Source organism: Lepus europaeus, chromosome 3 (genome assembly GCF_033115175.1).
Source record: "Lepus europaeus isolate LE1 chromosome 3, mLepTim1.pri, whole genome shotgun sequence".
Lineage (NCBI taxonomy): Eukaryota > Metazoa > Chordata > Mammalia > Lagomorpha > Leporidae > Lepus > Lepus europaeus.
The window spans coordinates 53739544-53757073 of NC_084829.1; the positions used below are offsets into that span (position 1 = coordinate 53739544).

At 43.9% G+C, this 17530-nt stretch overlaps 1 protein-coding gene across 1 annotated transcript in view; it reads right to left on the reverse strand.

Annotated features, from left to right (window-relative positions):
• Positions 1-3324: 3324 nt before the first annotated feature.
• Positions 3325-17530, reverse strand: part of GCLC (glutamate-cysteine ligase catalytic subunit) — a 47161-nt gene continuing 32955 nt past the window's right edge. Inside the window, exons 7-16 of the mRNA XM_062186289.1 lie at positions 14881-14955; positions 13995-14111; positions 12305-12443; positions 11759-11871; positions 11307-11399; positions 10928-11032; positions 7134-7215; positions 6950-7053; positions 6755-6875; positions 3325-4727 (exon numbers count right to left, since the gene is read on the reverse strand). Coding sequence (XP_062042273.1) covers positions 4516-4727; positions 6755-6875; positions 6950-7053; positions 7134-7215; positions 10928-11032; positions 11307-11399; positions 11759-11871; positions 12305-12443; positions 13995-14111; positions 14881-14955 — 1161 coding nt within the window. The 3' untranslated portion in view covers positions 3325-4515. The remainder of the gene's footprint in view (positions 4728-6754; positions 6876-6949; positions 7054-7133; positions 7216-10927; positions 11033-11306; positions 11400-11758; positions 11872-12304; positions 12444-13994; positions 14112-14880; positions 14956-17530) is intronic.

Genomic DNA, 17530 nt, shown 5'->3' on the forward strand with positions numbered 1-17530 from the left:
TGTGTATTTTATAAAATTTTTACCTCCCTTTTTTGGTTTGAAATATAATAAACATAAAAAGTATAACATGTCCCCTTATTTGTATAGCTCAGTTATTTTTATTTATTTATTCTCATTTTAATTTGAAAGGCAGAATCCTCCAAACACCCAAGACAGCCAAGGCTGGGTCAGGCCAAAGCTGGGAGTCTGGAACTAGTGTAGGTCTTCCAGGAACACAATTACTTAAGCCAACACCTGCTGCTTCCCAAGGTGCACCTGCTGGAGAGAGTACTGGCAGTGAGACTGAAACCCAGGCACTCTGATAGGGGATGTGGGAGTCCCAGGTGGCATCTTAAACACTGTGCCAAATAATCATCCCGCTCAGTGAGTTTCAAACATTTCTGTCTGTGAATCATCACCCAGGTAGATGTGAAACATGTCAAGCAACCCGGAAGTTTATGTCTTTCCAGTCAGTGCTTGCTCACTCTTACCCAGAGGCAACCACTAGAGGGACTTCTGCAGTAGTCACTTAGCTTTGCTAGATTTCAAGTTGCAGATGTAATTTTACAGTGCCCATTCTATCTGGCTTTGTTTACTCAACATGAAATTTTTGAGATCCATGTGCTGTGTGTAGTTTTGCTATCACTGTTATACAGTCCATTGTTTTTAGTGCGTCGTCCATACTTAGTGTTGTAATCTTTCATTTCATAGACTATTAAGAGTGCAAAGGATGTTAAGGAGTTATCCAGCCTCTGCTTACCAACATGTGACAGTCCAAGGGATGTGTAGACCCCTCAAGGCCTCCTCACTTCCAGATCTGTACTCACTTCCCTTCTCTTAGGGATTGAATGTATCCCCTTTAAGACTTCCTATATTGTATCCTAAACTCAAATGTAATGATGTCCAGAGGTGGGGCCATTGGGAGGTAATTAGACCAGGAGGGTGGAATTAGTGCCCTTTTAAGGAGATATGACACAATCTCTGTTCTCAACATGTGAGGGAAGGGCAAAGTGGTCCTCTGCACACCAGAAAGGGAGCCCTCACCAGGAACTGAATCTGTCAGGACTCTTATCTTGGAATCCCAGACTCCAGAACGCCAAGAAATAAACGTCTGTTGTTTGAGTCACTCAGTCTATGACATTGTTACAGCAGCTTAAATGGAAAAACCTTCTAATTCTCACTTTCCTAAATCTCACCAGGCATGTATTCCTAGTAGTGTTTATAGGGAAAGTTAAATATTTACACAAAGGCATAATGGAGAGAACAGCTGGCAGAATTCTGTGGCTTCTCTTCAGGGGAAGCAGGTGAGTCTTAACCTTCAACGGGAAGTTCATGAGCAGAACCCCTGAAAACCACGCCACCAAGCTGAGTATTTGCAGCCATGGCAAGGGACTCTCATCTAGCCAGGCTTTGAAAGGCCCTGGCTTCACAGGCCTACTTCCCTGTGGCTTCCTCCCCCATGTCAAACACTACAAGTTACCTGAAGGATATTTCTACCTTTTCTGTTTCAGGTCTCCAAGAAACATCCCATCAGCTCGTCAGAACTTTGGCTAATTTTTGGCATCATGTGGTGGTTTCCCAGAAGATCAAGCGAAGTTCCTTCCCCCACTCCCCACCTCCAACCTCAGAGACATGCTAAGTGGCAAAAGCATCATGGGACTAAGGAAACTTTATTTTTAGATGTATTTTATTTACTTGAAAGGCAATTACTGAGAGAGGGAGAGACAGAGAAGTCTTGCATCTGCTGGCTTGCTCCCCAAGTAGCTGCAATGGCCAGGACTGGGCCAGGCAGAAGCCAGGAGCCAGAAGCTTGTTCTGGGTCTCCCACACTGGTGAAGGGGCCCAAGCACTTACACTGTCTTCCACTGCTTTCCCAGGTGCATTAGCAGGGAGCTGAATCAGAAGAGGAGCAGCCGGGACTCGCTCGAACGTGTCGAAATGGGATGCTGATGCTGCAGGTGGCAGCTTTACCTGCTCCACCACAAAGCTGATCCCTGGAAACCTTATCAATGCAGGGGACCTGATAGGAAGTTGGACTTTGGGTTAAAAGCAGGACACTTGTGTTCCCAGTGAGGTTCCGAGTATCTGGGCTCAGCTACAGGAATTTCTAATGAGGAAAAAAATACTTTTTGCGCATTTCAGTGGTGATAATTCTGTCCCTCAGCCTCTGACTTCTCAGGTTCTGGCGGTAAAGCTCTTGATCGGCTTACTTTCTCTGGGAAGGAGCAGTATTACCCGATTTCAGTAAGACACAGACACATGAGTCTGAAGGCAAGTGATTTGAAATGGATTTGTTTATAGCCTGGGTACAAAATAATCTGAGTTCTTGTTCTCCATGGGGTAAGCAACAGTGTCAGCACTATCCAGGAGCCTGTTACATGTGCAGAAATGCTCGCTCCCCAATCTAAGCCACAAGAAGACTCCTGAGAAATCGTAGGCAGGTTAGTTTGACAGCACTGCCCTGGGAGCATCTAGATAAAGTCAGCGCTCTGAGCAACTGTATTGCCCAGAGGAAGCCCACTGTTTCACCAACTCTGCCCATGGAGGTGGACAGGGTGGGTTAACACTGCAGCACTTGCTGATTCACAGCATGTCCAGCACCCAAGTTCCATCAACACTCCCCGTGTCACCCCAACCCAGCATAGTAGGCTATGTAGTCAAGACAAAGTCACTTCTAGGGGCATAGCAGTCACACTCAAGTCCTTCTGCTATCCTCATAGCTACTTAGGGAGTCGGGGTATCTGGTGTCTTTCTAGAAACATCTGAAGATTGAACACTAACTTCATGGACTCTAAGCTAATCAACTCTACTATTCATTTAGTTGTAGGATTCAACATTTAAGTTTCCTGAAAGCTAATTTCACTCTATTTTTTTATACGTCAAACACTTTATCTACCTTTATAAAATTTGACTCACACAAGAAAAGTTGTAAACCAAAAATAGGCATTCTTTAATCCTCCAGAATACAAATGTGAAACACAGAATGCTGGGGCCGGTGCTGTGGCATAGCGGGTAAAGCTGTGCCTGCAGTGCCAGCATCTCACACGGGCACTGGTTCAAGTCCCAACTGTTCCACTTCCCATCCAGCCCTCTGCTATTGCCTGGGAAGGCAGTAGGAGATGGCCCAAGTCTTTGGGCTTTGCACCTGTGTGAGAGCTGGAAGAGGCTCCTGGCTCCGGATCGGCTTAGCCTCGGCTGTTGCAGCCATTTGGAGAGTGAACCAACGGATGGAAGACCTCTCTCTCTCTCTCACTCTCTCTGCCTCTCCTTCTCTCTGCAACTGTGACTTTCAAGTAAAAATAAATAAATCTTTTAAAAAATAATGTTGGTCTTTAAACACATAAACAGGTTTAGCTGAAGCAGCTTTATTGCAATCTTTTAAAATTAGCATTACAGTTTAAATATTTATGCCTTAAAGGTTTGCATAATGTATAATACAGTTATTTTTAGAAGCAGTTAAGACTCTAATTGAGAAAAACAAAACTTCAACACAAAGCTGTAACAATTATTTGAAATAAAATTATTTACAATTAAACATCTAGGGTCCTGATTCACAACACTTAGTGCATTTCATGATTTATGAGTTTCATAGAGAAAGGTAAGCAGTATACAGAACGTTCTCCAAGATTGGAGTGAATGGCTTTTAAAAGAAGTCCATATCAATATGCTCAAGGGAAATGAGAGAAGAGAGTAAAAAAAAAAAAAAAAAAAAATCCGAGCACTTCAGTAACTGCTTTAGGTTTGAGGATTTAAGAATAAAGCAGCAATCTGAATCAGAAGAACTGATGTCATTTTTGACAGTACGTACAGGAAGAAAAATAATTGATAATCATTACAGGTGAACTCTGGGTAAGTCTCCTTTCCTCCTACAAAGTTATCTTTTAAGGACTGAATTAGCAAGTGTAATAGTGGAGATGCCCTTTCACAACAAGCCATCAGCGGTCAGTGGGTTTTATTCAGTCCCATGGTCAGTTATTCCAACTGCAGAAGAAGCACCACAGATAAGGTGCTGGGAAGCCAAGCTCAGCCCTGACGCACCTCCCATGAATCATAAGTGATTTTATGTACACAACAAAGGAGATGACTCAAAGCTAGAGCAAGTATTTTTAAAGTGATACATTTCAATGAATCAGGTCCCGCGTAGTCTTCAAAGGAACAAAAATTTACAACAAACATTTTAAACTCTGGAATGAAGGTATTGTACAGCTGCTAGTACACTGCATTTACAAGACTGCTTAAACAGCATTCTCTCCAGAGTAAGAATTCAAAATGTACAAGCCAGTTCACATTGACTGTAGGTACAATGTTATTAAAATACATTGTTAATCATAAAAATACTTTACTTTGTACATGTATACTGTATAAACTGTAGATCTGCCTACTGAAGAAAAGCCTCTAATCCATTTCTGGCCCACTGGCCCAGGAACAGTACAGTTCTATTATTTGGTCTTCACACCATACACGTGGGCTCGGAGTCCCAGTCCCACAGTCACTTCTTCAATGAAACAGCAATGTGTTGTTCTTTCTAGAGAATGTCTAGTTGGAAGAGTCAGTTTTACTTCCACTATATTTTACTTTCCTAAGGGCTGAGCCTAGTAACTCTGGGCATTCACATAATTCGTTTGCAATTTGGTTACACTTCAAAATAAGGCTATAGTTCATTTCATCGGTGATTACACTGTCTTGCTTGTAGTCAGGATGGTTTGCAATAAACTCCCTCATCCATCGGGCAACTGTCATTAGTTCTCCTGGAAAAACAAAGTTTTTTAACAATGGAAAATTAATAGAATTAAAATAAGTTGACACTTAGTGCCTAGCATAAGTACCATTTTGAAAAGATATTGGCCGGCGCTGTGGTTCACTTGGCTAATCCTCCGCCTGCGGTGCCGGCATCCTGGGTTCTAGTCCCAGTTGGGGAGCCGGGTACTAGTCCCGGTTGCTCCTCTTCCAGTCCAGCTCTCTACTGTGGCCCGGGAAGGCAGTGGAGGATGGCCCAAGTGTTTGGGTCCCTTCACCTGCATGGGAGACCGGGAGGAAGCATCCGGCTCCTGGCTTTGGATTGGCGCAGTGCCGGCTGTGGTGGCCATTAGGGGAGTGAACCAATGGAAGGAAGACCTTTCTCTCTCTCTCTCTCTCTCTCTCTCTCTCTCTCTCTCTCTTTCTCTGTCTATAACTTTGCCTGTCAAATAAAAATTAAAAAAGAAAAAGGAAAGGAAAGATATCAACATGACTTTTCAGTGCAGACACACGGCAGGAGTTGGGAGCAATCTACCTTTCACAGAATTCCCCCTGGGGGTCGGTGCTGTGGCATAGTAGTTAAGCTGCCGCCGGCAGTGTTGGCATCCCATTTGGGCACCAGTTCATGTTCTGAACTCCTGCACCCACATGGGAGATCTGGAAGAAGCTCCTGGCTTCAGATTGGCTCAGCTCCAGCCGCTGCAGCCATCTGGGGAGTGAACCAGTGGATGGAAGACCTTTCTCTCTGTCTCTCCCTCTGTCTGGAACTCTGCCTCTCAAATAAAATCTTTAAAAAAAAAAAAAAAATCCCCTGGGGAATAATTTTATTTAAGATTTATTTTATTTATTTGAAAGGGAGAGTGACTGAGGGAAGAAGAGATAGATCTTCCATCCGCTGATTCACTCCCCAAATGGCTACAACAACCAGGCCTGGGCCAGGCTGAAGCCAGGAGTTCAAAATTCCGTCCAGGTCTCCCATGTGGCTGGCAGCGGCCCAAGCACTTGGGCCATCCTCTGCTGCTTTCCCAGGTGCATCAGCAGGGAGCTGAATTGGTAGCAAGGCAGCCGGGGACTCAAACCAGCACTCCTGTGGGATGCCGGCATCACAGGCGGTGGGTAGCTTAACCCACTGTGCCACAACAATGGCCCCTGGGGAAGAATTTTAGTTTGCAGGTGGGCAACGAGAACATACACATTTGGTTCCTGTAAGATGCCACCTGTATGCCAACACAGCCAGTTCTTAAGGGACAGGAGTTCAGCACATCTGTACAAAAGCACGTGTCCTCTATTTGGCCAGAGGGCTGAGACGACAGGTGTCCTGAGACTACCTCAGAGAACAAGGGTACCTAGAGCAAACACTGGTCAGGAGAAATGAAAGAAGAATACAGTGGAGAAAGTGAATGAAAAGAGAAACTGGCAGATAAACCCCCTGGGATGTGATGTAGGGTTGTATAGCTTTCCTGACTCCAGAAGCTTCACAAAAGGCTCAAGTGAAATACAGATAGCGCTGCTGTTATTTATTTTTTTTAAGATTTATTTAAGTACGTACATAAAGATTTAAGAGTTACAGCGAGGCAGAGAGAAAGTGAGAGAGAGAGAGATATCTTCCAGCTGCTGGTTCATCCCCCAAATGGCCGCAATGGCCAGAGTTGTGCCAATCTGAAGCTGAGAGCCAGGAGCTTCTTCCGGTTCTCCCACGCGAGTGCAGTGGACCAAGGACTTGAGCTATCCTCCACTGCTTTCCTAGGCCCTAGCAGAGAGCTGGATTGGAAGTGGAGCAGCCAGGTCTCGAACCGGTGCCCACATTGGATCCCGGCACTGCAGGCGGTGGCTTTACCTGCTTTGCCACAGCGCCAGTCCCATTACTTTTACAGAGACCTTTTTATTTGAAATTTAAAAGTTATGGGTTGGGGTGCTCTTTCTCATTATCTCTTCCTCTGAAATAAAAACATTTTTACAAAACAAACTGAATGTTTTAAGGTTGTGTAGCTCTACCTACATTAAGAGCTTAAGAAAAGAAAAGAAATGGCCACCATACCGGATGCTCTCTTCTTAATCAGCTTCAGGTAGTTCAGAATACTGCATCTGGTGTCCACATCCACTTCCATGTTCTCAAGGTAAGAGTTCAGGATGGGGATGAGCCCAGGAAACACACCTTCCTGTAGGGAGCAGGACACAGGCTGAGCACCCCACCAGTCGGCGAGCACAGCGCAGGGCCCCGCCGGGGACCTACCTTCCCGTTGATGATGGTGTCTATGCTCATGAGGGCGTACTCTTCCACCGCCAGCTCTGTGCTGTTCTGCGCCTTGCCACACCCGTCCACCACAGCATTGCCACCTGCCACAAGAGCGCGGAGGAGGAGTTTTAGTGGCCTGTTGTGGCCAAAGCGGCCCTGAGAATCCAAGAAAATGTCATACCTTTGCAAATATCTTTCCTGAAATAAAACATCTCCTTCAAGACGGCATCTCTTTTCTGTGCGACTTTCATGTTTTCATCAACCTGGGGGGAAGAAGAACCACGAGGACATAAAGATGTCTGTGAGCTGGCGCAGAAGCACCTCGCCTCGGCACCGGGCGCACTCCTTTCAGGATTCTACTTCTCCTCTCGTCCTCTCTGGTTGGAAGAACACTTCTTCCTTATGTGAGGTTACAGCCTCTGACTACAACATGCTTTTAATCACAAATGGAGAATACTAGATGTTTACCTTAAAAACAATATATTCCTGTAAGATGTCTGCATTTCAAAACAGCACTGTGACTGAACCTTGCAACAAATCTACAGTGCTGGGAAGGTGAGTGGTTGGGTCCCTTTACACAGTTCAGCAGCGTATCGGAGGTCCCGGTGTAATGAAGGTGGGGCAGGGCTGGAATCCAGTTCTTATGGTTCGTTCAAATGCTGTTCCCTCCTGCCACTGGGGGTTTGCTGCCTCACTTGCATAAGTAGAGTTAACAGGCTATCAGATCTGGAGTAAGCTTTTTAGTCCTCCAAGGGCCCAGTCACCAGTGCTGTCTGCGTACCTGGTGGCCCTGGCCACGTCAACTCATTCACAAGCCTGAAAAACTGCAAATGTCTCCATTTGTTGAATGACTTTCCAAGATCCTGAAAGTAGAGCTTTTAAACCTTTCAGTAGTCTTTTCTATACTGCAATGTGATGTGGAACCTCAGCAAACAGAAACACGAGTGAGAGGGTCAGAATGACATGGCCGGGAAGGCACAGGTTTCTCCTGATTAGCCTCCTCCCATGCTCACGGGGGAGGAGTCCTACGGTTGGTATCTGTTCTTTGAGACTCGTGGGACCTTCTGAACAGGAGTATCCAGACTACAGTCTGAAACCCCACTACGACTTGGACATCTCTCCTTTCATTCCTAAGAGTAGCTGTTCACAAAGATCACTGGTTTTACTGCCACTTCTGCTTTCGTTAACTCATTTTTGAAAGTGAATCTTACCACTGCTCTTTACATTCCTGAATGTTTAGGTTTATTTTCAACCTTTATGAAACACCGAAAGCTATGATTTTTCTTTAGAGACAAGCTCTGCCAGCATCCCACTGTCATTTGCTTTCCTGAACAATCTTCAATTATAGTTTTGATTAATCTGGACATTAGGACAGATGTTTTTAATTTCCAATAGTGAAATGTTTCTTGAATACCTTTTTGCTGAATTCTGGTGGGAATGCATCCCATATGGTCTTATTTGGACACATGAACGTGCTCCTTAATTTTCGTAAATCTTCCTCAAAGCATTTGAAAACTGTCATTTAATTCCCCTGTGGCCTTTCTCTTTCTTCCAGTACCTGACCTGTCAGTGCTGGGTAACACACAAGGTACTCTGCTGAGTGCTCCATCTCCCTTCATACTCACATGAGCTCACAACAGCCTGCTTACCTCCATCTACATGCGGCAAACAAGGCACACAAACATCAAGTAATCTGTCCAGGTTTAAAAGCCACCAAATTACTACAAGGGATTTATGTTCTTAGCTTTTCTCATGAAACCTGCATCTTATTACCCAAGCCATTACATTCTTCCCTCATTTAAGTATTGCTATACTTTAGGGCACTGACGCTTTCTTTGTCCTTTTCCCCACCCTTTTAGCCAGCAGTCTGGAAATAATATTTCTATACTACTAGTGGTTTACTTTTAAAGAAATAGTTCTGACAATATTCCTTTCTAGGTGTCAAGCATTCAACAGTCTCTACCATTCATCTCTCTCTACTATCCCCCTGCCAGCAGCCATGATCTGAACATCTGTGCCACTCCTCCCCATTCATACTTCAAAACCTAATCTTGAATGCAAGCAACAGTAGGAAGAGGCCAGGTCTTTAGAAAGTGATCAGATCCTAGGTTCTGCTCTCATGAATGAGCTGCATGCCCTTAAGAAGGACCTCGCTTGCTCTTCCCACATGGGAGGATGCAGTGAGAAGATGCCATCCGTGAACTGCAGTGGGTCCACACCAGACACAGCATCTGCCAGTGCCCTGATCTGAGACTTGCCAGCCTCCAGACCATGAGTGACACATCTCTGCTGCTTTTATTACAGCGGTCTGAACGAAGACATTCGATAAGACCCAGAATCATCTGGAAATTAAAGTTTGGTGGGGAAGAGAATTCTGTGGTTGCTAATTCTTTACCGCTCAGTATTCCTGAAAGGTTTCTTTCCACCTCCTCCCGTGGTGTATTTCCCAACTTTCTCTGTTGTGCACAAATTTTTCTCTTTATTTGACATATGTACAATTCCTAGATTTGGGTTCTTCAAATATAAAGGCACTTCAAAAACTTCCTGAAAATGTATACTATGGAGAAATTGAATGGATTTCAAAAAATTTGTTACACTACTTTCCCATGAGCTTTTTTGAAATATCCTCATATTTCTGTTTCATTCTGAAGGGACTCCTATGGTAATGGCAAATTCTATTATTTCTTTGGTTACTGTATTTTGTCTCTTTCTATACAGACCATTCTCTTCTTCTGACTGCCAAATACCGAACATTCCAGAGCAATTCTCCCTGTTTTAGTTCTCCCATGATATCCATTTGTCTGCCATTCTATTGGAATGAATCTTAATTTAGTCTCTCCTAAATCACTAACTCGACCTCAACAACACCTGCTTTGCTGGTGAGTATTCTGAGTGCTGAACGTGCTGCTACCATGTCTCGAGTCCTAGATTCCTATTTCTGCCAACACTCTTTGGCTCATCCTGATCGTTTATCTAAATGCAGCCCTTCTTGAGAACCTGAGGGCATTAGGTAGCATTTCTTTAGGAAGTCTTTCCACTTCCTTGAATTAACTCTTTCACTGAGGTTAGCCTACCCTGCAGGCCTGGCCAGGCCCTGTCTTTAAGACTCTGTTGCCTTTCAGACCTCTATTCATATTTACAAACAGGCTCAACTGTGGCTAGGTTTTGGTCTTCCCAGAAAGTACACCCCATAAGGGAAACACAGGCACACGAAATTCTACAGGTTTCCTTCAGCCTGGATGTGATGGGCAGGCAGGGCAGACTGCTCAACTTCCATGGGAGAAAATGGGAGGACGCCAGGCAGAAGCTGACAACCTCCTTGGGAAGCAGGGAGGCAGGTGTCCTGCAGGCAGGGGCTGGATCCATGCAGTTTTATTCTTCCATCCATGTTTGCTGTGCCAGGGCTGCTCTACTGCTTTCTCTGGTCCTGACCCCTCACAGTAGGAACCCACTGCAGCTGAGCAGTCAGTCTTTCCCATACAGTCTCTCTGCCTGGATGACCCAAGGGCCCCCAGAGCCCCCAGAGCTCCCAGCTCTACAGCTTCATAGCCTGGGGTTGCTCCAAAGCTGCACTGGGAAAACTCCCAGGAAGCTCCTTTGCTGGTCTCTTGTTGGGATGGGTTGAATCAGCTCCCATCTGCTCACATGTCAGGCAGGTGCTGTCTGCGTCCTCCAGCAACAACTCAACTCCAGTCCTATAGATGCGAGACCTCTCTCTCCATTCCTACAGTCCTGCTTCCCCTCATTCTGATTTTACCATTGTAATCAAAATGGGGTTTTAGGTAGATGAAATCGATGTATGGGGCTATCTCCAGCCATCAATTATCTTGAATGGAAAACCTCTAGAAATAAAGCTTAGGTTTACAATGAAAAATAGAATTGAGTGAAAAGAGAAGCACTTCATTCTAAAGGGCGAAAGATTCTAATGGTCTGATTTGAAATGAACAGTATACATATATGAGTAGACACCCTTACCTTTGACAGCGGAATGAGAAAATCCAGTTTGTATGAGAGAATCACTCTGGTGAGCAGCACCACAAACACCACATAGGCAGAATTCTCAAAGTCTGTTAACTGAACCTAGACAAGCAGGAGCCCAGAAAGTCATGGACCAAGCACACAGTAACGCTCTCCTCCCAAGAGGCCCTGCCCTCCCCTCTGTGGGTCATGTCACCCCAAGCCATCTCCAGAGCCTGAAAAGCCTCCACCCAGATCTGTTCTCAGAGATCCCCCTCCTGAGCTTGGGGACCTGCTTTCACATGCACATGCTGGATCTTCACTGCCTTACAGTGAACTTCAAAACCTTTTGATACGAGTATTGGAAGGGTGACAGACACCAAAACATATATCTCACCTCCATGGGCCGGAATTCCACTCTCCAGCCAATATCGGAGTTTGGAGGAGGTGGCTTAAACCTCATTGTCTGCCAATTTGTGGATTGAATATTCTGTAATAAGAAAGCAGAGAATAAAGCCAATTTTCTACAAGTCCAGGAGAACATTAAGATAAGCTGACATTTAATTAGGGAAGAAGGCTGCTTATTGTCCATGCCAAATACTCTTCAATTCACAAATACAAAAAGGTTGTTAAGATTTTCTTGGAAGTGTGATGTGCTCAGAAAACAAAATAGCAAGTGTTTAGCATGCCTGTGGCACTAAAATACTATGTTCAATGTGTAATTCTTCTTAGTTCTTTACAGTGCTGGGTGATGAATGAATGGTGTGTTTGATTTCTACCGCCACTACTTCTTCACGGGTTGGGAAAATGGCTTCCTTCTTGGAAATGTACTTAAGCCAGAGGAATTACCTCAAAATGGTCAGACTCATTGGCATCATCCAGGTGTATTTTCTCCTCAAACAGAGTCAGGGGGTCTCTAATAAAGAGATGAGCAACATGCTGTGCCAGGAGATGGTCGATCCCTGCAAAGACAGACCACACCGCTCACTGCAAAGTGCGGGGCACCGCCTCCTCTCAGTCCGCAGTTTGAAGGCAGGGAATCTAGGAGCTTAGGAAACAGCTGGTTTTGTTCAGTATTCTCACCTCGCCTGGGCTTTTCTCCTACGGACACTGGGGAAGAGTCAGCGTTTTAGTCGCTACTTACACAATGCCTGCTGGGGCACTGGTGTGGACCTAGATACAGGGCTCCAAAGCAAGTTCCTTTTGCTAAAAGTCAAGAAGATCTCACAAGTATTTGGAACTTGAAACTTTAGGAACAAGCAGCCTCATAAGAAAAGTTAGAGACTTCACACTAAAAACAGAAACCAGACCAGGAGTCAGCAAAAAAAATGTTGCAAAGAACTTTGAAGAACTAAAGGCGTACAATCAAACCTAGCAATAGGCATAGATGCTCACCTTCCTTCAACAGCTGCTCGTAGATTTCTTTATCTATCGTCAAGTCAATGTCATTATACTTCTCACCACACTTAGATAAGTAGCTGTCTATTGAATCATATCGAGATTTACTAATCCTATAGTTACTGTTCTTCAGTGGCTAAAATTTAAGAAAATATGAATGAATGCCATGTAAGATGATTTGGAAATAAACCAACACCCCAAATTACTGCATTAAAATGTCATATATTTGCATAGAACAATATAAAAATCTTAAAATAAGAAAAACATTAGTGAGCCCTAGGAAGTATTACTAGGAAAAATTATACTTTATAAATATCTGGAGGTAATTTAAGTATCCTTTTATTTTTTGGCATGATTTAAACATACTTTTTTTTTTTTTTGACAGGCAGAGTGGACAGCAAGAGAGAGACAGAGAGAAAGGTCTTCCTTTTGCCGTTGGTTCACCCTCCAATGGCCGCCGCGGTAGGTGCGCTGCAGCCTGCGCACCGCACTGATCCAAAGCCAGGAGACAGGTGCTTCTCCTGGTCTCCCATGGGGTGCAGGGCCCAAGCACTTGGGCCATCCTCCACTGCACTCCCTAGCCACAGCAGAGAGCTGGCCTGGAAGAGGGGCAACCAGGACAGGATCAGTGCCCCGACCGGGACTAGAACCCGGTGTGCCGGCGCCGCAAGGCGGAGGATTAGCCTAGTGAGCTGCGGCGCCAGCCTAAACATACTTTTTTCTTTGTAAGACAGATAACTTTTCAACATTATCAAAGTATGAAAACAAATGTCAAGGATGGAAGCAAAAAAATAAAAACCCATAATGTACAACAGGGCTGTCAATCAAAATCACCTATCCTTTAAAGTTTAGTTCCACTTAGAAAGCATGTTCAACAATTTATGATGGGGCCAGCACTGTGGCCCATGGGTTAAATCCCCAGTCTGTAGTGCCGGCATCCCATGTGGGCACTAGTTTGAGTCCTGGTTGTTCCACTTCTGATCCAGCTCTCTGCTATGGCCTGAGAAAGCGGCAGAAGACAGCCCAAATCCTTGGGCCCCTGCATCCATGTAGGAGACCCAGAAGAAGCTCCTGGCTCCTGGCTTCAGATTGGCGCAGCTCCAGCCATTGCGGCTAATTGGGGAGTGAACCAGCGGATGGAAGACCTCTCTCTCTCTCTGCCTATCCTTCTCTTTGTGTAACTCTGAATTTCAAATAAATAAATAAATCTTTAAAAAAGGCCTAGGTATGGTTTGGATGTGCACCCTGGTTGGAGAGAGGCAGGGTTACAGTTCCACATGAAAACATGATGTGCTAATCTATCTTTATTAGTAAAACCTAACCCTTCACATGGAAAAAAAAGAATCTGATAAGAAATTACCCTTTCACAGCAGAAAGCATTTATACAAAGCACTTAGATAGCACCTAAAAGCATTGTGATAAAAATAGCTATCAGCACTGACTTCCAAAATATAGAAAACTGGTACTACTAATGTTAAAAAAAAGTTCAAATACAGATGTCAACAAATGATAAAAATTAATTCCCCACCCAAACCAAATCACATTCCCCACATATTCACTGCAAAACAAAGTCGGGTTTACTAACCCAGTGCAAGACTTTAAAAGCCTAAGGGAGATCTCAAAATGCCAAGTATTTACAATAACCCTATTTCACTTCAAAAGGCTATTGAGGAAAAATCATTCCCACCTCCAGTCCTCTCTCCTCCCGAGTTCTATCGTCTACAGATGCAGAAATCACTCCCCAGCGACAATCAATGTCCGACACGTAGCCACGGTAAAAGGGAGATGCAGCACTCAGAGCCATCTAAAAACAAATAAAAGTCAGCTCCGCAGGTTCAAGGTATCACTTATATGCTGAAAAAGCTCTATGTAGTGACTTCTGTTTAAAAAAAAAAAAAAGTGGGTTTATGCAACTCATACAATAATTTTAACATATGTACTTTTCCTTCCTTTTTAAAAATCAGTTTCCAAGTATTTTAACTAAATTCTGGAATAAATGTCAAGAACATTTATAAGAAAAAAAAATCCAGAACACAAGTGGAAATTGACCATGTCTAGCATCCAATGATAAAATAAATGCAAAGGCATGGGCAAATTAGGAGAAAAATCAGTCAAAACTAACTCGAAAATGACACGTACTGTAATATTAGTAGACAGGGATAGAGAGATCACTAGTGTAACTATTTCGTATGCTCAGATCGTTACAGAAAACACTGCAAATGTTAAGTATAAGAAATTTGTTCCCTTTTAAAAGAAAAGATCTTGTATGTGCCTGTTTCTCACAGTGAAATACACCAGAAGCGACCCCAATCCTTGGGCCTGGGGCATTTAAGTCATCATCTCTATCATGTGCAGATGCACTATGACAGGGAAACTGGCCACACTGAAATGACGCAGATGTTTTACCAGCAACTGTGAACTTGTACAGCTTCGTTAAGTCTGCATACTATCTAGCTTGTTTCCAAATAAAATCTTAACTAGACTTAAATAGCAAATTTAAATCAGCAAATTCTGCACATGCCATCTTATTTTGTACAAAGAAGTATTTAAAGAAAGGTAGAAGTTCTACTTACAACAATTGGACAGATTGTGGCCAACTGATCATAAAGGTATCTGGCCTCCGATATGCTACAGGCTTGGAATGTCACCTGTTTAAGAATTAGAAGTTATTAATGACAAGAAACAATCATTAGCTCATACAGTCTGAGAAGGAAGATGGCTGGGGAAAAAGGGGGCAAGGTCATGGCTGCTGTTTCATAGATGACAACAGTGAATACAACAGTTTTGTTTAAAAGCTTTTGTGGGTAAAATCAAATGGTATTTAATCATGTTCCACTACATGGAGACAACTAATATAAACAAAAGTGTTCCAAAGCGAAATAAGTCAGGAAAAGAAAACAAGTTAGGAAAGAAAAGTAAAATGCAAAATACGTGGTGAAGTTCATCAGGTCATTTCCTCCTCTACTGGCCAATTTCCTTCTATAGCATACCACTACTTCAGTAAGGTAAGGGCCTCTAACACGTTGGCACAGAAGAGACCTGGAGGTGTTCATGATGGTTACCAAGTTCACCTGGTACATTACAGGGAGCAGCTAGGAGGGGCAAGACTAGAAGAAAGGGAAAGCAGTCAAGCACTGCCACCAGAAAGGAAAACACTGGGGCAGGCTGGTGGGAGTAGCCAACGCATGGGGATGACTTGGGCTTCAGTGCCGGTGTTACATACACCCAGCACACACGGGGAGACCAGGTCAGGAGAAAGGTGCTAGGTGACAGACAAAGAGGATGTGCAAAGTGGCTAGGTCTCCATGGCTGATGGGCAGAAGAAACATCTGAGCTGGAGAAATCTTTGGGGTGTGACATTCTGAAGATAGGGAGATGCCCCGGGAGGCCTGGACATGGCAGCAAGGACACTCAGGAGGCAGAGAGAGGTCACATAACTGGTGAGCACAAACTCTCCGAAACAATCACCCAGAAGAAGCCAAGTCCTGCCTTCATTTAAGGGGGGATGGAGGCGGATGGGGGGACAGGGACACAAACTGTGTTAGCACACATGTAATTAACTGCAAGCTGGGAAGAGTTAATTCCCTCTGTTATTGTTATGTACTAATGACTGGATTTAGTGACTGGCTTCTCTTGGACGAGGATACACTAGGCAATCCACAGGTGAAACCCAGAAAAGCCAACCCTAGAAAAGTAGGCTTAAGAAAATTAACAACTGAAATTTAATAGTGACTCAGCTATTTTAAATAATAAATTCAGTAACCAGCTTGCTGACTCTAGGGCGGAGATAGTGACCATCAACTCAAATATGACATCAGTATGGGTCATGACTCAGGACAAAAGAAAACTTAATACACCTTAAGAAGCTATGAATTTATGAATAGTTTTGGCTTCTGGTATCGTTTTTTAAAAGATTTATTTATCTGTTTCAAAGTCAGAGCCACAGAGAGAGGGAGAGACAGAGAGAGGTCTTCCAGCTGCTGGTTCACTCCCCAGGTGGCAGCAACCACCAGGCTGAGTCAGGCTAAAGCCAGGAGCATCACCTGAGTCTCCCACGTAGGTAGTAGGGGCCGAAGCACTGGGGCTGTCTTCAGCTGTCTTCCCAAGCCATCAGCAGGGTGGTGATTGGAAGTGGAGCAGCAGGGAAACAAACTGCCACTATACCACAATGCCAGCCCCTTGTGGGGTCCTTTAAAGCATTATATAAAGAGACATAACTAGAACATTGGTAAGACAGAAAAAGGGGCACAAGGAAAGTAAATGTTAGAAATCTAAATATCTGGGGCTAGCACTGTGGTGTAACATGTAAAGCCACTGACTGCAGTGCCAGCATCCCATATGGGCACCAGTTCGAGACCCAATTGCTCCACTTCTGATCCTGCTCTTTGCTATGGCCGGGAAAGTAGCAGATCGTGGCCCAGGTCCTTGGGCCCCTCCACCAATGTGGGAGGCCCAGAAGAAGTTCCTGGCTCCTGGCTTCAGATTGGCCCAGCTCCGGCCATTAGAGCCATTTGGGAAGTGAACCAGTGGATGGAAGATATTCTCATTCTCTCTTTCTCTCTGCCTCTCTGTAACTCTGCCTTTCAAATAAATAAACCTTAAAAAAAAAAAAATCTAAGTATCTGATCTAAAATTTATATAGAACTCAAGTTTGAAGCCACATGATTTTCTTAAGGTAAAAGCGCCACCGTAACATATCCTGAACTTACTGCTTATTAAATGATTCCCAAAAAGTCCAAAAGGTCAAAAATTTGAGTGTGGTTAAAATGCCTTTTTTATTTTGTACAGTAAGTCTTCCATTAGCCTTAAATATTACTCTGAACCATTTTTTCTGCTTTACTATATAATAAGCAGTTTCTAATGCTTCACTTACAGAGAGAGGAGTTCTGTGGCTATCTGTGGAATTCATTTGCCATACTTGTCACATTATCCAGGCTTACGACTTTTTTTTTAATGGAGTACTGGAACTAGACACATCACTGGAAAAAAGAAAACCTAATCCTAAACCCCTGACAGAACTTCAATTGGAAAGAAAACTATCTTCAGGCAACAAAAAATATTCATTCATGAGGACACATTTATTCGCATAAATACAGAGTTTCAAGGGAAAGAATATCCCTTTGGAGCTTGTATTAGGGCAACTGTGTGGTCCTTGGCAGAACATCCTGGTTTAATGTTAAACCAAGAAAAGGCAACTGGTACTGTGATAGCACTTATACAATT